The 25,744-nt window shown below is 44.8% G+C and overlaps 1 protein-coding gene across 9 annotated transcripts in view; it reads right to left on the bottom strand.

The window, feature by feature from the left end:
- Positions 1 to 25,744, bottom strand: part of BCAS1 (brain enriched myelin associated protein 1) — a 93,723-nt gene that overhangs the window by 53,953 nt on the left and 14,026 nt on the right. For all 9 annotated transcript variants that reach the window (XM_044262801.1, XM_044262803.1, XM_044262798.1 and 6 more), the window contains exon 4: positions 7,100 to 7,671. In XM_044262801.1, coding sequence (XP_044118736.1) covers positions 7,100 to 7,671 — 572 coding nt within the window. The remainder of the gene's footprint in view (positions 1 to 7,099; positions 7,672 to 25,744) is intronic.

The following is a 25,744-nucleotide window of genomic DNA, read 5'->3' as shown; positions in this document are numbered from 1 at the left end:
CTGGTTTCCATCCATAACATACCATCTTTGCTAGCAGAGTCTGCTTTCTACCAAAGAAACTTGACAAGCCCTCCTTGGACCTCGACACAGATATGCAACTGAATTCACAATGGGAACTCTTAGGAAACTCCTCTTCCCTTTGAAAGGACACTATGACCTTGGAGGTACCCTACTTGGAACTCTGCGGGCCACGTGGAAACCACAGGTGGCAGAACCTGTGAACCACGCCAACAATTCATGGCAGGCCCTGGAGACTGACTTGTCCTGGAGTATGAAGATGTTGAACCAAAGTAAACCCCCTAGCTCTAGAATTCTCACCATGCTCAAGAAATAATGCTTTCTCCTCACTAACTATGCCACTAGTGATTGGGTGGGTTTGTTTTTGTTTCTTTTTACTTGCAGCCAAAGGCACTCTAAATGATAAACTACCGAAACTCCATCATGCAGGAAGATCATTTTATCTAGTTTGGCATTCTTTATTTCTCACTTTCTGAGAACTTAGAAAATCTACTGTTTTGTTTAGCATCATTACTATTGACTGCCTGTATCATCCTCTGACCTTACAATCCCACTTCAAGCAGGCAGTATCTTCCTTTTCTGGATGAAAACACAAGGTTTTGAAATGACTCAGTGTCCTGGGTTTTGGCAACTGATGAATCTTGATTATGGTTTTGCCATTAACTTAGCTGCGTGGTCTGGGGCAAGTAACTTAACTTCTCTGAGCTCTAGCTCCCTCATCTGTTAAATGGCAATAAAGGGGTGCCTGGGTGGCTCAGTGGGTTGGGCCTCTGCCTTCGGCTCAGGTCATGATCTCAGGGTCCTGGAATCGAGCCCCACATCGGGCTCTCTGCTCAGCGGGGAGTCCGCTTCCCCCTCTCCCTCTGCCTGCCTCTCTGCCTACTTGTGATCTCTTTTTCTCTGCCAAATAAATAAATAAATAAAATCTTTAATAACTAAATAAATGGCAATAAAGACACCTGCCTTCTTGTGTTGTTAGAAGAATTCAAAGCAGATAAAATATGCAAAGTGCTTACTACAGAGCCTATGAATAATGAATTATTAAAAAGTGATGCAATTATCATTATTTGAAGAATCTGGACTTGGCCCTGGATCCCTTGTACTCTTAACACTTGGACATCATCTCTCTGCTGCTGAAAACAGTTCATACCAAACATTTCTTAGTACTGAATCCATATAATTTACAAAAATTACAGTATCATAGCTAAAAACCTTGCTTACTTCATAATTTGCATAATTTAGAACAGTTTCCCTTCCTACTGAAAGTCTTTTGGGTGGACAGTTCTCTTGACCTGTTGGAATGGCATGGCCTCGAGGCCATAAGGTAGACAAAACAAAATAAAATCACAGCTTATAATTCACTTGGCGCTCTAACATGGGAATTAGGCGATTTTTTAATTTTTTGAATTTTAACTTGTTACTTCCAATGTTGTACATCCTAACATTTAAAAACAATTAAATAACAATTTCCTCAAACAAATCATTCACTCTCACCTAGTCACAACCCTACTGCACAAATTTCAACAATTTGGTAAAAATATAATGTTGAGCATGGAAAGTATGGGCTTGGGGGATGGGCAATTCTCTTTAGCTATGTAGGTTGGTGTCAGTGACTTGGTTTCCCTAAAGCTTGGATTTATTCCTCTGTAAAATGCTAAAGATTACAGGAATTCCTACTTAGGTTTTGATGTTTCGATAAGATGCATCCTTCAAAGAGATTTTGTTACCGAATCTGACTTAACGTAGAGTATAAATAACAAATATTGGAGGATTCATGTCACCAGAAACCACCCAGGAGTTGGGACATCTGGTCAGCCTCATGGAGAACTTGGCACTGGAGGGTGAAGTGAATTTTTGGTAAAGAGAGAGAAAGAGAGAGATAGGTGGAGAAAATGTGGGGAAGCAGGTGGCAACGTGCAGGTCACATGGGGAGAATTCTGACTGGTACATTTAAGGGAATAGTGGAAAATATAGTTGGAAACAGAGAAAAGCTGGTGGAGACCCTTGAATGTCAGACTAAGGAACCATGGCTTGTGGCAAGGGCACTGAACTTCTATTCTTTCTCAAGTAATTTTATAACTCCTGCCTCTTTTTTTTCTTTCCTTTAATCCAAATCAGGACTTTCTGACTTTGGTGATGAATCTTTCAAATTAGACCCAACTGTGCTATCTCAGTGAGCTCTGACTGAGGACTACAGAAGACCAGAGTAAAAAGACAAAAATACTGATTAATGCGGGGGGGGGGGTGTGTGTGGAGGACCATGATACTAATAATAGCTAAATACTCTTTTTCTCAAAATGCTACATCTTGGTGCTAAATTCCCTACACGGCTTATCTCTTTTAACTGTGGCAAGTGTGAATAATGGGAAAATGTGCTCAGCACTATTGATATCCCCATTTTACAGAAGAAGAAACCAAGGCTCAGAAAGGTTTAGTCACTTGTCCAAGGTCACACAGCCAGTGCAGCAGAGGCCGAGTTGAAACCTTCAGCTACTTGACTACAATGCTTATGTTTTAATTCCCTACTTTTCAGAAATCCTGGTTCTTGAATTCCATTTCTACCACTAATAGCAGTGGCCGGGTGGAATTGCCATTTAGTGAGACGAGGAAGCCTGTGGAGGACACGGGTAGGCACGCTGTTGCTTGCTGTGAGGTGTGGGAGAGGAGCCCAGTGTTGCCCATGCTGGGAAGACCTTCCAATGGACATGTCGAGACTCAAGTACCCATGTCAAGAGGCGGCTGGATACTTAAGGCTCGACTTTCGGGGTGGGTTTAGGCTACAGACATGAATTTGGGACTTGTCAGTCGATAGCTGTATATTGAACCCTTGGGACAGGGGGCATCTCTATGGAAGGAAGTGTCGTCAGAGAAGATGTCTAAGAATGAAAGTCTGGGGAACACCGAGGTTTAGAGGATAAGATCCAGTAAAGGAGATTAAGGAACTGCAGGCAGTGTTGGGGGGAGGGCCCAGGTGAGGAGCGGTGCCTGATGAGACTGGCAAGGCCAGTGGGACGGGACTGACACGCAAGGGATTTGGCGGCCACAGTGAGGGTTTGGGGAGGAGCGATGTCATGGCCACTTTGACATGAACAGTTTCTGTGGAGGATAAAAGCCTAAATGAAGCGAGTTCCAGAGAGAAAAGGACACAAGGAAGCAAAACCATGGAATCTCTTTCTTAATATCTACAGCCAGAATGAATTTGAGGATTGGTGTCACTTCTCACCACGTCCCTTTAACAAATCTCGTCTCTTACTATTAAAATGGTATGATCTTTGAAGGACTAGACTGTGATTTATCTTTTACATGCTTTGCCAAGGTTGGTATTTAAATAACAGTTGGAGAATTTGGTTAAACTTTTAAAGAAAGGCATATTTCTTGTTTAAGTCTCCTGAATCTGTGGTAACAGGTTAACCACCGCCCCCCCCCCATTTCAAAGACCCTTTTGGAATTATTGGTTGGCAACAGACATACAGTGTTTGGTTTCTTGGTTAATGGATAAAGATCAAATTCTCATTATAGGACTTTTTTTTTTTTTTTTTTTTTTTGCAATGAATCTCTTAAATGCATATCTTATAACTCTGGTCCAATTGTTGAGGGGCTAGAAAAATTAAAAAAAAATCTCATCGTCCCTGCCAACACGTTGGTTTGTGTGAATCACAGCTCAGTGAAACCTTTCAGGCATATAATTTATCTTTTCTTTGGCCTATGTAGTAAATGCTTCATTTGTTCATGAATTCTGGCCTTGTTTTAATTATGCTATGCTCTGAATGTAGTTTTATGAGGCACAAAAATAAGATTGTCATTCTGAAAACACAGAAGATTTGTGTGCTTCTCCCAGAATGAAATGGTGGCATCTTTCTCCCAATTCACAGCTCTGCAGGTTTGTGGTTGGAATTCCAATCCAGGAAGAAGCATGCAGTGAGTCTGGGGGGAAAGGTTTGTGTGGGTGGGAGGGAGGGACAGCTGACGCGGCTGAGCCCAGCACATAGTCTACACTGAGAATCCGGAATCAGTACACTGACGGCCATTTATGCATAATGCGGGACTCCCACCAAGAAAGCCACGGATGGAGAAGTTTTGTTCCTGTTACTTTCTGAGAGCTGGATTCCCTCATTGTGCTCACGGAAGAATTGATTCCTCCCCCTCCCCCACCCAATACAGACCATGCAGCCGGTGGTCGGATGAGACATCTCAATAATCAGAAGGCTGTTTTCAAAGCCTTTGCAGACAGATGGATTTGAGTATCCGCACGTTCACAGACCGAAGGAGACATAAATGACTACCTCCTGGTTTTCCATGTTTTATATGCGTATAGTGCAGTGTGGGCCCTCAATACTCAGATTCCAGTGATATGCCGCTAAAAACATGGGCATCTGTAGTGTAACAAAACCAAATGCAAACCTCACTGGTGAATCTGAGGGAGTCAACTCACTTTTTTCAAAAGGAGGTAAGTTTAAATTCGTGTGTCTTCTGGGAGGTCCCTGTGACTTTCAAATATCATCAACGGGCTAGACTCTACCAGACACTTGCCATGCTCCCAGCATAAGTCCCCATCTTCTGAATCAAATCTCATTTTGGAACTCATTGCACTCAAATTCAGGTGCTGGTCCTAAGCGCCTTTCATAAAAAAAAGCTGAGTGGATAAATTCCAACTCTAAAGTGTCCTGGACTTTTCTTAGACTAGGAATGGACTGGTTGCTTAGGACTTTTATAGATAAAAACGTTCAAGGGTCAGGTATCAGATCCTAAACTGGGTTTCTTAATTAAGGTGGGGGGATTTGGAGGAATCACTAGACATCTGCCCCAAGATGGGCAAAGCTCAGTGCTTCATCCGCTTCCCATAAATAACTCCATCTTTTCCTGACTCGGGCAATGGGTTAGCTTTGGATGCCCAAGTGAAGGGAACATGTCTTTATTCAAAGTCGTAACTTTCAAATGGCCTTAGGAACCAGGACCAATAATAGAACTCAAGAGTTTCTGCTCAGAGTCAAGCAGTAAATCGTTTCTCACATATTCATGAATATTGATGACTAGTTTCTAGCCCCAAGACAAGTAACTTTCCAGCTCCAGGTCTATACGTTTGCTGGAAGTTTCCCTGAGCCTGTGAGGCCAATTCTCTTTGTATCTGCAGCACTCAGCCTCCCCACGGAGAGCACTTGGCGCCTCGCACAAGAATCTCAGGGGTTTTGTACCTCTTCTCTGGTAGGACCACAAAGTTCCCGAGGACAAGGGCTCTGTCACGGCCATCCCTCTAGCCTTGTCTCACCTGTAGCTGGCAGGGTCACACCCAGTGAGATGTGATGCCCAGATGCGTTTGAAGACCTACTTTGAATTATGCAGAAAGCTCTTCAGTTGGCCCTGAGCTGGAGCATTCAGGAAGTGGCCATTTGAAGGATAGTTTTTTAAACTTTTGAAAGAGAATCTGAAAATCAGTTCTTGGCATAGAAATTCACAGAAGCAGCAAGAACGCTGATAGTAAGAACCTGAACACACGCCTGACTGTCTTTCCCCAGTTCTAACTGTCCAGAATATTGAACTGTTTCCTAACATTTAAAATATAATTCTCGGGGCACCTGGGTGGCTCAGTGCGTTAAGCCTCTCCCTTCAGTTCAGGTCATGATCTCAGGGTCCTGGGATCGAGCCCCGCATCGGGCTCTCTGCTCAGCAGGGAGCCTGCTTCCCCCTCTCTCTCTGCCTGCCTCTTTGCCTACTTGTGATCTCTGTCTGTCAAATAAACAAATAAATCTTTAAAAAAAATAAAATGACATATAATTCTCAACACCCTCCTGGGTACATTTAAACCGCAGACTAACGTGAGAGTCGCTTTCCTTAAGGAGGATGATATATGTAGTGTTTAGTACAGAGCCCGGTATACTGTAAGTGCTCAATAAAAGACACCCAGGGGCGCCTGGGTGGCTCAGTGGGTTAAAGTGTCTGCCTTCGGCTCAGGTCATGGTCCCAGGGTCCTGGGATCAAACCCGGCATCGGGCTCTCTGCTCAGCGGGAAGCCTGCTTCCTCCTCTCTCTGCCTGCCTCTCTGCCTACTTGTGATCTCTGTCTGTCAAATAAATAAATAAAATCTTTAAAAAAAAATAAAAGACACCCAGTGCTACTAGCAACAGGGCAGTGCAATTAGTTGTTATTTAGACAAATAAATTAGCAGCCATGATACAGAACCCTGTAAGGAAAAACTGAGCCCAACTAAATTTTTCCTGCTTCTAACCTTACTACTGACTGCATTCCCAAATTTTGGAAAAATACTGTTATTTAAAAGCCCAATGACTAAAAAACCCAAGTACCTTAAAATACATTATAACAACTTTTATTTCCTTTTTCATTCAAGGAGCTCCTTTCTCAGCCCACATACAAACAAACTCTCTCAAGATAAAAAGCCAACGCTCTTTTTTAAGCTCAAAAGAACCTGCCTTTCTTTGTGCAGGGGGGCAAAAAGGAGCTGATTCCGGACACCTCCTTAAAAAAAATCTAGTTTTTACAAAGATATGACTCCAGCTTGCTGGAAAATAATTAGTACATAAAAGAGCCTGCCCAGAGCTGTAAAAGCTCTTTATTTAAACCCACACTTTGGTGCAAAAGATAGTTAAAGATCAATCCAGGCTATTAAAAAGAAGAAATGAAATGTATTCCAACAAAAGCCTATAAACACACGGAAAGGGGAACAACCTACTGAGAGCAGGCAGGGTAGTGAAGTCTTTCAGGGACCATTTTTATTCTGCTAATGCCTTTCCCTGCAGACTCCATTGATCATAAACGTAATCTGTCTTCCTCTACCTTTGATAAATGGAAGGATGAATTCATCTGTATGTAACTCACCTCCTCTCTTCTTTTACATAAAACAGATGTCACAGCTGTTACTGCTCTGCAAACAGATGTTTCCACCCACAGAAACATGGGGGACACTCCACCACAATGTGCTATTTGTTCTAGAGGGGTCGATGGCTTGAGACCTTGTCGGGGCCGCTTGGTGACTGTAGAGCGATGTAGGTGCCTTTGTCTCGGCCCCTTGGAGCCCCCCTCCCAGAGCTGGTGTTCACAAAGCGGATCGCCGCTGTGCAGCACTTACCCTCTCTGCAGGGACATCATCAGATGGCCTGGACAATCCGGAAACCTCCTGGGCTTGGTCTTGACGCTCTGCACCCTTGGCTTCCTGGCGGCTGTCGGCTGGTACCTTCTCCCGTCCCTTGTCCAGTTTGAAGAGTTTGTCCAAGAAGCTGGAGTCCCTAGGCTTGGAGGGGGCCGCTCCTCCCGACTCAGGTGGGGCCGGCGCCGGTCCCCCAGCGGCAGAGAAGCCTCCGTCCCCGGCTGGGCTCTGGCCTGGGGTTTTATGTGGGTCGTGCCCCAGTGCAGCTGCCACCGGAAGTGCCACGCTCTCACTTGGTTCTTTGTTTCCTGGAGCGTTACTGGAGCTGACATCAAGCTTCACTGATCCAGTGGATGAATCCGTGGCTTGGTCTCCAGTACGTCCTGGTACAGGCCGCGAGAGTGTCAAGAAAAAACGAGATTTAGCAGCTGGTGCCTCGAGTTTGGCCTCTTTCCCAAGATTCTTTCCGTTGGCATCTGCAACAGCGCTGATCTCCATTGTCTTGGGGGAAGAAGTGGCCACATTATCCTCCTTGACACTTATTCCCAAGTCGACTGTAAACACAAACATAAACAGCGGTTATTCAACCCGGCGAGGAAATCCAAGGATGGATAATGGACTCCAGACGTTTGATACACAGAGGCCGTGATGAAGCGGGGGCTCCGTGGCTGTCCGCTCACTCTGCGAAGCAGAGCTTGGTCATCTAGAACTCTGACCCTGCTCTTCTTGCGAGAGAGGAATCGGGGGGGGGGGGGAGTTAGCGAGGCGGAGAGCCGGTTGGCCGAAGGCACACCCCAGGCACCATACTAGTGACACTCGTGTTACTTCCGCGGTGGCAGGTTCGGAGGAATCTCACCAGAAGTAAAATCATCAGGATTTCACTGCAGAGGCAGCGTGGACTCTGGAGCTAGAACAAGGCTTCTCCGCCTCGGGACTACGGACGTTTGGGGCAGGATCATTCTTTGCTGTGCCTCAGCCCCTAGATTAGCCGCGTCCTTGGCCTCAGCCCAGTAGATAGATGTCAGTGCCCCCCCATGCCCCCCCATTGTGACTATCCAAAATGCCTCCAGACACTGCCCTATGTCCCCTGGGGTGGCAGGGGAGGGGGGAAATCACTCACATGTGAGAACCACCAAGCTAAATTGTCTCTTTGAATCTGAGTTACTTAACCGTCTTGTGCCTCAATTTTCTGGCAAAGTGAGGCAAATGGTAGAACTTACCTCCTAATTTTGTGATGCAGATTCCATGAGTTAAGGTTAGCTGTTATCATGACCCACAAGTGACAAAAGTGGCTGCCACAGGGCTTGGTCCCTGTCTGCACAGCTGCTGGGTGAGCTGCTGAGTCACAGAGTCTGGTTATGGACAGATACCTGACCCCAGCCTTTGCGCTCTGTCTTACCATCTGGCCTATGTTAGCCTAGATTTTGGGGGTGGTGGGGGTAGATCCCATGTTGAAGGCTGGAAGGGCAAGCAAGCGTCCACACAGGACAGCAGATTAGACCTCAGGGGGGCATGGAGTCAGAAGCGTAGGGTAGGGTCCAGAGCTGCGTGAGGACGTGGGCTCCTCCTCCTCCTCTGGGGAGGGGCCGGCTTCCAGCATCCAGCTGTTTCTGCTTTGACCTCTGCCTGGGTCTCATTGAACTGCTTTCCTTTCCCAGGTGCCTTTTATAAAGCAGGGCGATATTCAGGAAAAAAGGAGAGACCACGAATTTTGAAATGAAAGTTAACGATCAAGATTCTCTGCTGATAAACTATGTGACCTTGGTCAAGTCACCAAAAATCTTTGAACCTCCTTGTACGGAAGATGGGAATGATACTAGCTCCCTTGCAGCACTGCTGTGACATTTCAGGGAGAGGACGTAAGCGAAGACTCCGGCACGCTGCCTTTTCTGTAGTAGATGTTTGAGAATTGACAGATACCGTGATTATCTTTGATTCTCCCACAGCGTTGCCAGCTTTGTGTCTTGCTTTATACAGCTGTAGCCAGGCGCTTTTATTTTTGATTTTTTAAAAAAGATTTTATTTATTTGTGTGTGAGAGAGAGGGAGCAGAGAGAGAGAGCCCAAGAGGTGGGGAAGGGCAGAGGGAGAGGGAGAAGTAGACTCCCTGCTGAGCAGAGAGCCAGACATGGGATTCGATCCGGCATCATGGCTTCACCGACTGAGTTGCCCCACAGCCAGTCACTTTTAAAAATATGTTTATAGGAAGAGAGAGAAACGGACAAAAAGAGAAAGGGGGAGACTCTTTTGGTCTGCTCATATAGCTCATTAATACGTGTGAAACACACATACGCACACGGGTATACACTTTTGTTAGCAGTTATTTTTGCCAAACTCTGGTAACTCTCAGTGTCTAGAGTCAGGAACAAGCAAAAAGGAGAGACAGGAAAGGGAGAGCCGGACCCCTGTCCGGTGGTCATCACTGAGGAGCACAGAAGGGACGGTCCACAGGCCAGTGACAAGCACTAGGGGTTCTTTACAATCTCAGATCCCAAGGGGAATCACCCCGTCGGAGCATCGGGTATGCCCACCACCTCTTCCTCCCCCTTTCCCCATGCTCCAGAATTCATAATCGTGGTAAACCTTGTACTCAGGGAGAGAAGGCGGGAAGGAGAGCGGGAATAAGGGAGTTAGACGGATGTGTCAGGTGCCAAGTAAGCCAGTAGGCAGCTGAAGCATCACAGTGAATATAAATGAATCGTGGGGACAGTCCATGCCAGGAGAAGAGGAAACAGTTGACAAAAAGGCAGAGACTGAGATTCAAAACAAGGAAGGGCTTTTCAAAATGCCGAGAGCATCCGCCAATCTCTTTCTCTTTTTCCTCCCTTCCTTACTCGCCAGCCAGGAACCGAAAGAGCCAGTGGTAAGAGTGTTACACCCAGAGAGAAAGTCTTTGGGGGAAAAATAAAATCTTCCCAAGGACAGACTTTTGAAATCAAGGTTAAAATTGGCACCGATCATTATATTAGTTTCAGGTGTTCAACGTAGTAATCATTCGATACTGGTATACACCATGAAGTGACTGCCACGGGAGGTCTGGTTACCATATGTCGCCCCTTCACCCAGCTGAACCCCTTCCCAGCCCTCTTGACTCCTCTGATGACCACCACTCTGCTCTCTGTACCTCTAAGTCTTGTTTTGTTTATTTGTTTTGCTTTTTACAGTCCACATACAGTGAAATCACATGGCATTGGTCTCTCTCTTGACTCATTTCACGTAACACAATATCTTCAAGGTCCATTCACATTTTTGCAAATGGCAAGCTTTTCTTCTTTTTTATGGCCAAGTAGTATTCCAATATATCTCCATCTATCTATCCACACACATACACACACACATATATATATATAGTCTTCCCCTTTCCCCTTCAGTTTTCACCAACACTTTTTATTTCCTGTTGGTTTTTTTTTTTTTTTTTTAGTAGTCATTCTGACAGATGTGAGGTGATATCCTAGGGTGGTTTGCATTTGAATTTCCCTAATAATTAGTGATGCTGAACAACTTTTCATGTGCCTGTTGGCCATCTTTATGTCTTCCTTGGAAAATGTCTATATATTTAGATTCTCTGTCCATTTTTAAATCATATTTGTGTTGTTGTTGTTGTTGCTATCGAGTTGGGTTCTTCATTACTTTTGGATATTAATCCCTTATTGAATAAATGATTTATAAATAATTTCTTCTATTCAGTGGGTTGCTTTTTCATTGTACTAATGGTTTCCTTTGCTGTGCAGAAGCTTTTTAGTTTGATGTAGTCTCTAGGCAAACTTTTTTTTTTAAGATTTTATTTCTTTATTTGACAGAGATCACAAGTAGGCAAAGAGGCAGGCAAAGAGAGAAGGGGAAGCAGGCTCCCCGCTGAGCAGATAGCCCGATGCAGGGCTCGATTCCCAGACCCTGGGATCATGACCTGAGTTGAAGGCAGAGGCCTCAACCCACTGAGGCACCCAGACGCCCCAGACTTTTTTTTTAAGGGCCCAATATATTACTTGAATAAAGGATACATTCTTTTCATCCAGGTATCTAGACTAGCCCTTAAATGCATTTAGAAATTACAACAGATGCAAACTTTACCTTTTGATATTAGAGAATGGAGAAAGTATTTCTAATAACTTGTAAGAACTAGGACTTTCTAGATGGGACATTCCATAATAATGAAGGTCTGTCCTCCAAACTTGGGGGAGTGCATACTCAGGTCCAACACCCAGAGATTCTATTTCCTTTGCTAAAATGCTTACCTCCTACGTGGGCACATGATCTAGGTTAGACTAATTCTGTGGCTTTTGCTGAACCCATTAGAACAGAGTTACACTCTTTATGTTTGGGTTGGCCAATCAGTGGGAGTGCATCTGTAAGTGGTGGACTTGGCCGTCACATTCACAGTGCCTGCTGGAGAACAAACTCAGATGAAAGCAGAGTCAAAAGACTGAGGGAGCAAATAGCCAGTGATAGAATTTAAATGCCTGGATCCAGCTATGCCTGAAGCTGAAATTTACTATTATATGGCCAAGAGATTTTTTTTTTTTCATTTTTGCCAGTTTAAATTAAGTACATACTCAGTGATTTGGAGAGAATTTTATGGAATTGGCCAGTATCCATTTCACTTGTCAAGTAATAGCAAACAATCCTCTTCCTGGGAAGCTGTCTCCAGGCTCTTCAAGTCTGTCTAGGAGGCAGTTAGTATGGGAGGAAGGAGGGTAAAGAGAATGAAACAGGAGGAAATAAGTTAGTAGAAGCTAGATAGAAAAGCCACCAATGCTTTGCCTTCACAATAAAAGTGAAGGGAAAATATCCACTTCAGGAAACAGATTACAGCTTTTGAGACCTTCAACAAACATTAGAAATGAGATATGTCCTAAAACATCGATTTAAATGGACACGCGTGCATACATGCACGCACATGCACACACATACTCACACAATCCAATCTGTGAATGAATAGAAAGAAAACCATTGGAGTTACAAGTTTTATAATCTTGCAAAGATGAATATTGTTTACACGCCTTCCTCACGTTATTACAGAAAGAATTTAAAAGTTCCTTCAGGATGATGGGAACCAAGCTTTCAGTTACTATGAACAATCTTGAGAGAAGTTCATCTTGAATCTGGTTGCAATAAAAAGCTTTCTCATAAAGCAGACACACAGATGACATACCAAAGAGATTTTACTTTCCATGAAAAAAAAATGTGTATGAGTTTAAGGGAGATAAAAAGGAATCAAGTGAGAATGCAAACGACAGCTCCCAAATATGTGAGGGCATTGAAAATTTTGATCTTCTTAGTGCAGAAAATATATTTTGTATTATGTGTGTGGCTTTTTAAGAGAAAGTCGTCATAGGCAGACATGTGATTGAGAACTTATCTCCAGTGGCATTTTGGTGTCATTGTTAGAACCTCGGTTTGACTCTCGAATATGAAATACGAGACTTACAGTGCTGGGACTTGTGTTTTTTGGCCTTACAAAGTGCAAAAGTGATAATCATTCAACAGAAACTATATGAGGAATTCCAAATTTGGATCTTTTCCTGGGCCAGCGATATGTGGGGCGACCCCCTCTAGTGATGCTGGGTCTTGGCAGCTCCCAGCAGGGTCGACAATAGGTACGCTGACAACCGTCTGTATCCTCACAGCCATTCCACCTCTCCCTTTCAGTGCAACATTCAGTATATTTCATGAACCTGCAATTGTCAACACTTTATTACCAAATAGGCTTTGTGTTACATGATGTTGCCCAACCACAGGCTAGTGGAAGTGCTCTAGGCACGTTTAAGGTAGGCTAGGCTTCGTAGGTTATAGTAAATATATTTGTATTTTTGTATATTTTATATGTTTATATATTAAATATATGTATATGTATATATGTATAGTAAATATATTTTCTTTCTTTTTTTAAAAGATTTTATTTGAGAGAGAGAGAGAGAGAAAGCATGAGTGGGGAGGGGGGTGGGGGCAGAGGGAGAGGGAGAGGGAGAAGCAGACTTCCTGCTGAGCAGGGATCCTGACATGGGACTCAATCCCAGGACTCTGGGACCATGACCTGAGCTGAAGGCAGACAATGAACCTACTGAACCACCCAGATGCCCATAAATCCACTTCCAACATACAATGGATTTATCAGGAAGTAGCCCCATCCCAAGTAGAGGAAGATGTGTCTGGGACCTGGCTGAATTATTTTATATCTCTATGCCTCAATTTTCTTATAAAATGGGCAAGAAAATAACAATGCCTTCTTCAAAGGATCACTATGAGGATCAAATGAAACGTTTCCTACAAGGTGCTTACTGCTTGTGGGTATGTGGTGAGTTCTTGAGAAAAATTAGTGGATTTTTCTGTTTTTGTTCTATCAATATATTATTACTATAATTACTATTTTATATCTCCAAACATAAGTCACAAGGAAAAAAATATTCTGATGGTTTAATCTACACATTTGAGTGCTCCGGAAAGACTTTTAAAAATAGTAATGATGTGAATTAATTTATCTTCAAAAATCTAAGAATCTGGGCCAGAAAAGATTCAGGAATGTTTCCTACTCTCTAAGTTTCAGGTATTCTCAGTTAGAGCAAGCTGCCTCCTCAGAGTTCTACTACATATTTTAAACACACACACAAAGTCTCTATTACAATATTTAGAAATTCTGAGGAAGGATTATCTTTTGGTTGTTGTTTTTTTTTCCCCATGTGGCAAAGTTCAAATTTTCACTTAGTACAACTGTTCATTCACTGAATGTTTCCTACGTCCCAGGCATTATGGTAAATGCTGTCTGTAACAAGAAGCATTTTATTTATATATTACAACAAATGTATACACTGGGTATTATCACCACTCCCATTTTACACGTGGGAAAACTGAGGCTTGAGAAGGAAAGTCACCTTTCAGATATCATCCTGCTCTTAAGTGGTGGAGTCAGGATTGGAACCCATGTTTGCCTGATTCCAAAGCTCAAACCCTTGACATTTTGTCATAGAAGCAAGAACAGAAGAGAGGGAGAGAACAAAGCAGACAAAGTTTGGTTAACGGGGTTAGTGGATCTTCAAGAAACTATGCACAAGAGAGAAAAGAAGAAACAAACCATGTTTTCTCACATCTGGGAGATGCTGGTGTGTGATTTTGTTTTGTTTTAAATAAAAGTTAGATCATGTCATTCATCTGCATAAAACTATCGAAAGATGGCTTCACTCCAATGAAAATCAAGCCAGAACTCTATCACGCCCAACATGGTAAAGCCTCAGCTCCGGCCAGGTTCCTCCTCTTAATACACCAACCTTATTCCCACCTGAAGCTCTCTGTACTAGCTGTTCTTCCCACCTGGGAATTCCTCCCCTCCCATCTTTTCATGGCTACCTTGTTGTCATTCAAGCCTCAGGTCAGGACTTCCCTGACCACCCTTTCTGAAGTCACGCTCCCACTCAACCCCATTTCTTCTTTGGGTTCAGCAGTGCCTTCCCTGGTCTCTGAAATGGTCGTATTAATTCATTTTTCTTCTCCTCCATTAGAAAGTAAGCCCAAGTAGACCGACACCTGGTCTGTCTTGATGACAGCTGTGTCCCCTGGGCCTCCAATGGTGCTTGGCATGTAACAGGATTAAGTCAGGGAAAAGTAAGGCAGAAGTCCAGAGTCTGGGGCATAGCAAGTGCCCAGGGACACTGACTATAATAATGGTGAGAGGAATAACCCTTGTAGTAACTGGTGATGGCAGAGGCGGTGTTCTTTCTTCTAACAAACCATTATCCAAATCCTCCTACTTCTTAGGGTTAAAGAGGGAAGCAGAGGCCAGGATCATAATTTCATTTACAAAGGAAGTGTCTGTTTACAAAAGTTATTTCCCACTCAGACATCCCTTCCTGTGCCACACCGGCCTGTGTGTCAATATCCTGACCCATCCGGAGAAAGGACAAGTAGGGCGGAAATGTAATGCACATGATTTGCAAAGGGAATTGCAAACCTTGCAGAAGACGCAGGAGTTTGCTGAGTCATGGAAAGTACTGCTCAGATCACACACGTGGCTCTTGTCGAGTGAGAATCTGGCAGAGTTCAAAGAGTTCACGGAAGAAGACAGGAAGGTAGAAGGGAAACTAGATGATGACCCACTAAGCTCTTCAAAAGAGAGTTATATTTGAATATCAAAGGATTATAGTAGGCCCTTGGGAAAAGTGATGAAGACCTCAAAAAGTTTTACAAAAAAGACCCTTCTGAGGTCCTGCTGCAGGAGTCAAATGACACATCAAACAACTGTGGCTTTCTGTGTTATGCAAATGCATTTGTTGTTTTCTAGGTCTTGAAACAAGGATTCATGTGGCAGATACTTAGAGCATGGAGGAAGATGTTAGATTTGGAAATTTCACGGATTGATCAGATTTCATGCTTTTCATCTCAATATGAAATAAGCAGGATGTCTTGGCCAAGAAATTCCAGCATAAATAAAAGAAAGGGGGCATCTTAGAGCTGAAGGTTCTTGACTATCAGCTTGATACAACACATCTGCGCATCTAGCGATGGAAATGCTGGGTTTTAATGTTGGGTTCCAACATCATGTGGCCAAAAGGTAATTGTTCACCCTCTCTCAAAAGTCAACAGTGATTTGCTAGTCACTATGGGGTGAGACTGTATTAGTGGACCTCACCATTCCCACTCTCCTTTCCGCTCACAGATTTCCCATCATTCATGTGCCGCAGAAGTCTGGAACGTACAAAGATAATTCAAGCACTAAGCCACCATTGCTCCAGTGGGAGCCAATATTGTCACTCAAAGACACATTCAATGTTCGATTTTTTTCCTCAACTTGATTATAATACACATTTAACATCTGTTTACTACCCCAAACAATCTCTTAATTCTTTTCTTTTTCTGTATGGATCTTCCACCGTCATGGCAAGATAACTCACATCTGTGACCCGGCATGGCTTGTCAAGCTTGGTTCATGTTCACACAGATACATAAGAGCATCCCAGATACAGGTACACAAGAGCTGTGTTTGTGCTTCTTGGTTTTTACAAAAATTGGATCAGATTAGATATAGTTTTTTTTTAATGCTTTTATCTATCATTGTTATGGATCGAATGTTCATGACCCTACGAAGTTCATAACTACAAATCCTAACCCCTAGGCTGGTGGTATTAAGAGGTGGGGCCTTTGGGAGATTAGGACGTGAGGGTGGAACCCTCATGAATGGAATTAGTGCCCTTATAAAAGAGGCTCCAGAGAGCTCCCTTACTCCTTCCACTGCTTGAGGACCCAGTGAAAAGTTGGCCATCTATGAACCAGGAAGAAGTTTTTACTACACAACAAATCTGCCTCAGTCTGTGGTATTTTTGTTAAAGCCACCTGAATAAACTGGCAATCACAGTTATTCCTCTCAGTCAATATGGCTGAATTTATCTTATTTTTTTTTAAGTAGTCTCCATGCTCTGCATGGAGCCCAAAGCGGGGCTTGAACTCACGATCCTGAGATCAAGACCCGAGCTGAGATCAGATGCTTAACTAGCTGAGCCACCCAAGTACCCCATCTTAGTTTTTTAAATAACTGCATAATATTCCTTAGTATTCATATACCAAAAGATATTTAAGCCATTGCCTTAATCAATGACAATTCTGGTAGTTTCCAAGTAACTGTTTCCCTTTCTATTACAAACAATGCTGAGATAAACTTCTGTGTTCAAAAATCCTAAACTAGTGCTTTTTTCTATGAAACAGAGGCACAGATATGCAGCTGCGACACACAAATCGATATGCACTCAATTTCTAAAAAGAGACACTGCCAGATTTCTTTCCCAGAAAGGGCACTAGTGATGCACATTTCTAGCAGCAGTGTGATAGTGTGGCTTTCTCCCACACTATCCGGGGATGGGAAACAGCAAGAACGTTGACCAGATACACAACACAAAAGACATCTTAAGCGGTAAAAACATATCAGGGGAGGTCACGTCTTATTCTCTCAGTGCCCTCTAAGGACAAGTACACCAAGGATAAGCCTTGGACACGGAGAGTGAGGCAGGTGGAATTCGTGCCCCATAGAACACTGCTGAAGAGTGACAGTTATTAGTTTGGGACTCTGGGGACTAGGAGTAGCCAGCCAGAAAGCACTATGAGACAAGAGGCTCAGGGCAGAAGGACTGGGAAAAGCAGCCAAATCAAGAAGACATGATATTCTCCAGAGTCGACACATGAATGCTCAGTGAGGACACAGAAAGATGCTCAACCTCATGGGCCATTAGGAAAAGGCAACCAAAACCACTGCAGGTACCGCTTCACACCCAGCAGGAGGGCCATGATGAGAAAGACCAACCATCAGCAGTGTTGGCGGGGATGCGGACCTAACAGAACCCTCCTATGTTAGGTCGTGGCGGGAAGGCCACACAGCGGAGATGCTCTGGAAAGCAGTTTAGCAGCTCCTCCTGCTGGATGACCCAGTAATTCCACTCCTGGATACACAGTCCAGCGAATGAAAACGCATGCCCAGGTGAGGACGTGTACACAAACGTTCAGGGCAGCACCAGATACGAGAGCTGAAGGCCTGGAAGCAGCCCGAACGTCCGGCAGTCACCGGATGAATGGATACCCAAGACCTGGCCTATCCAGGCAGTGGAGCTGTATTCAGCCGCAGGAAAAAATAAAGCATGGTGACACGCTGTGACACGGGTGAACTTGAAAACAAGGCGCTAAGTGAGAGATCCGGGTATAAAATACTGCATCGCAGGATTCTAATTACATGACAGATCCAGAAGGGGCGGACGTCTCTCCATAGAGACAGAAAGCGGATTAGTGGTCGCCAAGGGCTGGGGGTAGGGGCTGCAGGGAATGACTGAGCCTGCCCCCCAAGTCTCGGGTTGGGGTGATGAAAACATTCTGGGGATAGTGGGGACGTGGTTTGTACTACCTCGTGAATATACTCAAAAGAACTGAACTGGAGACTTTAAAAGGATGAATTTTGTGGTGGGTGAGTTAGATGTGACTTTGGAAAAGGAAGACATTGTATAAATAAACATCCAATGGGGGGAGTGGGGTGGGGAAAGGAACACCGAAGGTGAGCATGAAGTTAAGAGAAAAGGCACACAGCTGGCTTTTAAGCATGTGGAAGGATGCTCAACGTCATGAACGGTTAAATGTGGCCAAAGTTAGGAGAGCTAGCTTTCCACCTACCAAACTGGTGAAAAGGGAGATAACAGGGTGAAAAGGCCACATAACAGGGAGGGAATAGAAGAACAGCCCCCATATATCGTTGGTGGCAGTGTATTCTGGCAATCTCTGGGGAGAGGAATTTAGTGATATATACCAAAATTTAAAAGTTCACAAGCCCCCTGAACTCCAATTTCTAATAATAGAATATCATCCTATAAATATAATTGCTCTGAGTCACAAAGACACAGAACAGATACATGCTATTTGCTGGGCCACTGTACCCCTGAGAAAAGACTAGAAACTTATTGATAGGGGTCCGGTTAAATAAATTATCACATGCCCATCCTGTGAAAGGAGAGGTCTAGAATGGGACTTAAGGCTGACCGAAGGTACAGTTGGCCTATTTCCACTTAGCCTGGGCCAGGCTGGGCAGTGACAGTGGGGACTGTGACTAATGAGCCGGTGCCTGTGATGGAGGCTTCACCAGGCCAAGTGGGCCCTGCGTCCTGGAGTGAGGGCATGACCCGGGGGGCGTCTCCGTATTCCACAGTCTGACCCTCCGCTCAGCAAACTTGGACCCCCCAACTTTTTAAGTCACCTGGAGTTGATGTATCCCTCAGAGGTCATTTTAAAAAGAGCTCATGAATGAAGCATATAGGTGACTTCAAAAGGGGACACAACCATTGGGGACCTCTTACCACGAGGTCCCTTCCTGGTGACAACATATACCGGAGTGCATTGTCAAGGGCAGGGGGCCTGGTGGGTCCAGAAACCAAGCAAGCAAACTGTTAGACTTAATTAGCTAAAGGTTTACTTGCTTCAAGCTGGGATCACCTAAAGGTGATGATGATTTTTTATTTAACGTTATTTTTGTTGAGAAACGAAAAGTAGGGAGAATAATTTTACATTATCAGAAGTGGGCAAATATAAGATCTGCTGAAAGGGCCGGCATGGTGTTTCCAGCACAATGTTTAGGGTTTTTTGTTTTGTTTTGAATTGGGAAATGTCATCTGAAAATTCTCAAGTGGGGCTTTCATGGAAACAGCTGATTATCCGCTGTGGGGTTTTGGCCGGGCCTCTGGGCTCAGAGCTGAGAACCGGCTCTACATCCCAGCTTTTGAGCCTATGAATGGAGCCGGACTCTGCTGGAGCTGGCAGTCCTCTCGTTCTCAGAAACACGTGGCCTCTGAGGTCTTCTCTGCCCACAGCACATCTCACCCACTGATCTGCCGTTTTAATTGTTAAACTCCCAGAAATGTTTAGGGCAGCTTACCATTTCCTTGGTCTCCCTGATTTATTATTATTATTATTATTATTTTATTTTGGGGCAGGGCAAGTGTTGGCAAATTCTTCCTAGTGTGGTAAAAGGATATGAAGAGAAGGTCTTGTGAAAAGTCTGCTGTAGGATTAGAACTGTGATGGAAGCCAGTTACGGTGTTCCATGATCTGGTTAAAATGCACCCTGGGGAAGAAAAATGAAATAATGTGCAGCTGCCCCATGACCATCCTGTTTCTCTTTTTGCTGTTTGTCACGCTTTCCCTGGGTCTCTCTTGGGCTCTCCTGGCCTCCCTCGGAGAGGGACAAGTTAATATCGCTCATGCTCCTGAAACCATGTCGGATGTCTGCACGTGCTGAGCAGAATATGGTGTGCAGGCTTCTTCTCAGTCCAGAGAGGTAAAGAACAAGTTGCATTTTACTCAACAGAAGCTGCTGGAAATCCGACTCTATGCATCCTAGAACAGAATGCTGTGCCCAGGGTGTCAGCCAGGGTAGGGACCAAAAAGTTCTGGAAGAATTTAAAAGAGAAATGCCAATGTTTTATTTTTGAAAAAAAAAAAAATGTGAATAAAGAATTTTCTGTGTGAGTGCCCTCCCAGTGGTTCCCAACCATGGCTGAACATGAGTAGCTTTCAAAATACTAGTGCCCAGGGAAACCTGAAAAAAAGATTTCTGCCTGGGTCTTACCCACTAGAGCTTCTGATTTACTGATTCTAAGTAGGGTCTGGTAATGGGATTAAAAAAAAATCCTCCCAGTGATTCTAATGTGGATTAAAAATTAGGCACCACCCCTATTTCCAGGAATAGACATCGCTGTAATGGGCATCTTTTAGCATTTCAGGCACCAAGTGAAGGGATTTGCAAGCATGATCTTATTTTCTCTTCATAACACCAAGAGGTGGGGAAGTGGAGTCTCTTGTTTAAGCTCACACAGCTGTGAAGAGGTGAAGGGAGGCGGCAGATCCAAGCAGTTCACCTAGAAGCGCTCACTCTGGCCATCCTTAGTAGAGCACCCCTCCCCATCTGGAAGATACTATCTAAAATGCGAAGGATAACAAGGTTGTGCAAGAGGTTCACTGCAATGTTGTTTGGAATGGAGAGAAAGAAAAACAGAAAAATGAATGCCCACCCTCTGCGTCATGGCTGAACGAAGGCTAACACGTCCACACCTTACGACAGTCTGCGGCTGTCCAGTAACAATGAATTAAACGCTGTACCCACTGAGCTAGAGGGAAGTACACGCTTGTGTAGCCCAGGGGTCTGTCCTGGGCTGGGCTGAATGGACATGTGGGGACTAGCTGGGCATTCCTCTCTTTCTTGTCACCTGGCTTCTTGGTGGGACCAGCAGGGCGGGCTCAGAGCACTGGGACTGACCCCGTGGTTAGCTGAGGCCAAAGCTAGTGCCGCAAGAGACCAAGGCAGAGCCTACGGGGCTCCTTAAGGCTTGGCCTTGGAATGCCTGTGTCATCCTTCCCACTCTGTATCAGGGGTTATGGAGGTCAGCCGCGATTCCATGGGAATCCATGGGAAGACCACAAAGGGGAAACATGGATTATTTGGGGGGACGGGGGAGGAAGGGATGTGCCCATCTGGAGACCGTCTACCATAATAGTGTCATAGGATAACTTTACCCAACAGAAATTCTCCCCTGGAGTTTTCGGTGAGAAAAAAAGCACTAAGGATTAGACTTCCCAGGGCATACCTGCCAGGGGGCGGAGGGGCAAGGAGCGTGGGGTCACCCGGGGGCGCCAGTTTTCGGAAGTCGCGGCCATGCCCTGAGAGGCGGGACCGTGCGATGCTGGGGAAGGAGAAAGGCAAGGGTCCGCGTGGACGCGGCGTGGCGCAGGGTTTCAGGGGCACAGCTGAGCCCAGAGCTTGTGGGGTGAGAGGACACACGGCAAGGCTATGGGACCGGAGGGAAAAGGAAGGCTTGGGAGTGAGCTCGACCCCCTTACCGCTTTTGAAAGACCCGAGCTGTAATTCTTCGAGACCGACGCTGGGCAGGCGCCGCGGACGGTCCCCCCAGCGGCCAATGCACCCCCGCGCGCTGTTCTCGGCTTGCTGAGGGGAGATGGGGGCGGTCCGCGCATCCCCGGCGCCTCGGTGTGGCCACGTGACCTCATCCTGGCCAATGAGATGAAGAGGATGCCTGCTGGCGCGCAGGGCCTTCTGGGAAAGGGCTCCCATTCTGTCCCAGTCAAAGGGGGGAAGGGCGGAAAGTGGTGGCGCATGTGGGCCTTCCTCTTCCTGCTTCTGGATCGCTTCACATGGGCACGTGGGGGCGTTGGGCCCACATTCTCACATCTCGGGTAGCTCTGATTTTTGGTACTGGGGCTCCCATTGCACTTCGCCCAAGGGTCACTATTGGCAAATGCTTCTGTTCTCTTTATGTCAGCGCATGGGCAGGGACAGGTGGCTCAAGTACGAATTTTCAGCCCCATAAAATGATTCCACTGATTTTTTTAAAGCAAAATTAGGCAATTCTTCTTTTTGGGAACAATTGACTAGGAACAGAAAGGGAAGCCATAATATATATATATATATATATATATACACATACACACACACACACACACACGTGTATATAGCTATACACACACGCACTCATACACATATATATGTGTGTGTGTGTGTGTGTCTGTGTGTGTATATATATATATATATATATATATTTAAGATTTTATTTATTTCACAAAGAGAAAGAGATCACAAGTAGGCAGAGAGGCAGGCAGGGGAAGGGGGAAGCAGGCTCCCTGCACAGCAGAGAGCCCTACGGGGGGCTCCATCCCAGGACCCTGGGACCATGACCTGAGCCGAAAGCAGAGGCTTAACCCACTGAGCCACCCAGGCACCCCTGAGCTGTTTATATTTTAGAAATTTTGTACCCAGGTGAAGCAGAGACAGTCTCCTGTTTCTGGAAAATGCTGTGTTTTGGTCGATATAGCCTGCGTTAGTCTCTGCCATCCAATAGCATCTCTGCCATCCAATAGCATTGAGGACTGAACAGTGGTTTTGTTTTTGATTTTGTTTTTTTAGAGTGAGAACTAATGTCATAGATTTGATAGAAAGGAGTCACAGAAGGAGAAAATCAGGCATTTTTAGTTCTCCAAAGATCAGTGAGGTTCTAGGCATAAATACACAGGTGGGAAAGTCTCAGATGGTGGGAGGACATGACGGGGAAAGCCAGAGATAAAGGACAGGCAACTCATTAGGCTCTCCATCTAGTTTGCTTGTCTCCTGTATTTTCAATCCATTTACTCTGTGCCAGCCACTGTCCTACACCTCCCACCAAAGCTAATCTTATTATTACTCCCATTTTATAGATGACTCTCTGGGAACACAGATTCTTCGCCAAGGTTCCACAGCTGGTGGGTGGCAGAGCTGGGACCTCAGCCCAGGTCCATTAGATTCCAAAGTATGAGTGCACTCACATTGGTTTTCTATTGCTGCTATAGCAAATTGCCCCAGTTGTGGTGACTCAGAATAACACAAATATATGATCCTACGGTTCTGAAGGTCAGACATCGAAAATGCATCAGCTTCTGGAAACTCTAGAGGAACATCTCTCCTTTGCTCTTTACAGCTTGGAGGGCACCCCTGCGTTCCTTGGCTCAGGGTCCCCTCCTTCCTTCAAGGCTAGCACTGCAAAATCTTCTCATCTGTCTCTCCTTCTGTGATATCTGCTTCTATCCCTCTCTTCTCCCCAGGTTCCCCCTTAGAAGGTCCCTTGAGAGTACATTGGACCCACCCGGAGATAAAAATTATGCTAGAGATAAACCAGTGAACGTCAAACTGTAATGACAGCCTTTATGAGCATCAACGTTAAATCCAAGCCAGCACAAGGAACTTTCTGCATGTGTTTACCACCTGCCAGGCACTCTTCTAAGTATTCCACATGGATCAACTCATTTCAGCCTCATGATGATCTTAGAAGCTTAGTTCTACCAGGAATGAATATTGTTCCCATTTTGCAAATGAAAGGACAGAGGCCCAGAAACTTCCAGAAGCTCACAGGACAGAACCATAGTTCGAATCCCACATCCTGGCTTCTTACCCTTCCTTCCTACTGCTATCCCTGCTTCTTAATAAGTCCTCCCAGGAAACGTTCCTGCAGGGTGATGAACTGTTGAATCATCATAGGGAAAATATAGATAAAAAGAAGGAACACAGTCACCCAGAATTCCACTTATCTCTTTCTCTGGTGACTTTTCTCTATGGGCATATGTGTATGTATACCCCACCAGAGACGGACACAGATGTGCATCAAAAGATTTGGCCAGAGACTTCTGCCAAAAGAATCAAAAAAAGCCCCCAGAATCCTACTTTTATATCCTCTTAAAAACTGCATTGGATATTATAACTTAGTTAATAATCTGGGAAAAAAACAGCAAGATGGTAATAATAGGCTGCCTTCCTCATTAAATGGGATAATCACTCCGAAACGAGTTGCATAGGACTCAAGTTGTCAGTGAATGACAGGCAGAATTCTGACCTCAGAGGATTAATCTAAACTCTTTACAGATTCTCCAGCGGGTGCCAGATAAGTTGAAAGCAAGGCTGTGGGGGACTAGAGCTAAATGCAGGGAACCCATGACTCACCAAAATGCGATTCTCTGTTTCCCTTGTCATGCGTCGGTATTCAAACAGCAATATGCTATTCCAGACTGTCGTCCTGTTTTCCTGTAACCTGTTTTCCTCCTTTTAGGAATTCCTTCCATATATATATAATTTATTAATTGTGTGTGTGTGTGTGTATATATGTATATAGATACATATATATAGATGTTGGGGAAAAAAGTAGAAAAGGAAGGAGAGAGGGATCAAGGGAGGGAGAAAGGAGGGACCTTTCTCAATTCCCAACCCTACGTTCTTTTGTTCTTCCTACACACTCCTTGCCCTTGTGCCCTATACTACAAATAGGGGAATGATCGTATAATTATGATAGAGAAAGAGGCATATTATATTCTCAATACCTCTCAATTTCCTGAGAACAAACATCTACAGTTTGTAAATTACATAAATGGTATGATTCTCATTTCAAAGCCTGTGCATCTCAATGGCCAGCTTTTACCCCATCATCAAAGGCTGCTGCTGTAAATACACCCATTTGGTGTACATCAAATATAAGTTTGACCCACAGGGTTTAAAGGGAGGAAAACTTGGGGCCTTTTCTCGCCCAGTGATTGCCAGTCCTGGTGGTGTGTCAGAATCCTCCAGAAGGCTCCCCACCTTAGCTTATTGTAGATAGAACCTATGGGAAGGGCCCTGCCATCTAAGCTATTAATAAACTCCTCAGGAATGATACTGTGATTATAGAAAAGAAATACCTATTTGGTCTTCGTCCCCATTCCTGGCACAGGCTTCCTAAAACTTATCATATAAATGATAAGAGCCATGAAGACGGTCTTTTGTTATTCATAACAAGCCAGCCCCTTTTAACTACCTCAGAGTTTATGTTAATGAGGTGACTTTGGAAAGCCCCTAAGGATGGGGGCCCAGGTTGCCAGGGGAACCAGGCTTGTGATTAGAGGGTTGGAACTTTCAGCCCCATCCCCCATCTCTGGGGAGGTGAGAGTGGCTGGATATTGAGTTCCATCACCGATGGCCAATGACTTAATCAATCATGCCTGTGTAATAGAGCATGCACAAAAATCCCTACAGTACAGGATTCAGAGAGCTGGCTGCAGGGACGGTGGGGTGCCAGGCTGGGCCATGGAAGCTTGGTATCCACTTGTCCCCCACCCCCAAGAAGCCCTCCTACACTGCCCTATGCCTCCCTTCCCTCTGGCTGTGGCTGAGTTGTATCCTTTTATAATGAACTGGCCATCTAGTGAGTCAGCTGTTCTCCCGAGGTCTGTGAGCTAATCTAGCAAATGACTGAACCAGACTGGGGCTCCTGGGATCTCTGATTTGTGCAGGTAAGCAGAGCACCCACCGCCTGTAAAAGCGGGAAGCAGTCTTCAGGGACTGAGGCTTCAGCCTGTGGGGGCTGATGTTACCTTTAGGTCGACAGAGTCAGAACTCCATTGAGATGGAGGACACCCAGAAGCATCACAGAATTGCTTGGTATGGAAAGCCCACACATTTGGTGTCCAGTGTGGTGTGTGTAGTAGAATATAAAGAAAGGAGTTTTCCCCTAACGTTAGGCGTTCTAAAACCTCTAGAACCAATAATAGGACTCATTTCCTCATTGCTCAGAAGAAGAAACTGAAACCCAGAAAATTACATGCAAAT

This window comes from Neovison vison, chromosome 8 (genome assembly GCF_020171115.1).
Source record: "Neovison vison isolate M4711 chromosome 8, ASM_NN_V1, whole genome shotgun sequence".
NCBI classification, from domain to species: domain Eukaryota; kingdom Metazoa; phylum Chordata; class Mammalia; order Carnivora; family Mustelidae; genus Neogale; species Neogale vison.
The sequence above is the reverse complement of the archived record's forward strand: the minus strand, read 5'-3'. Positions and strand labels throughout refer to the sequence as shown.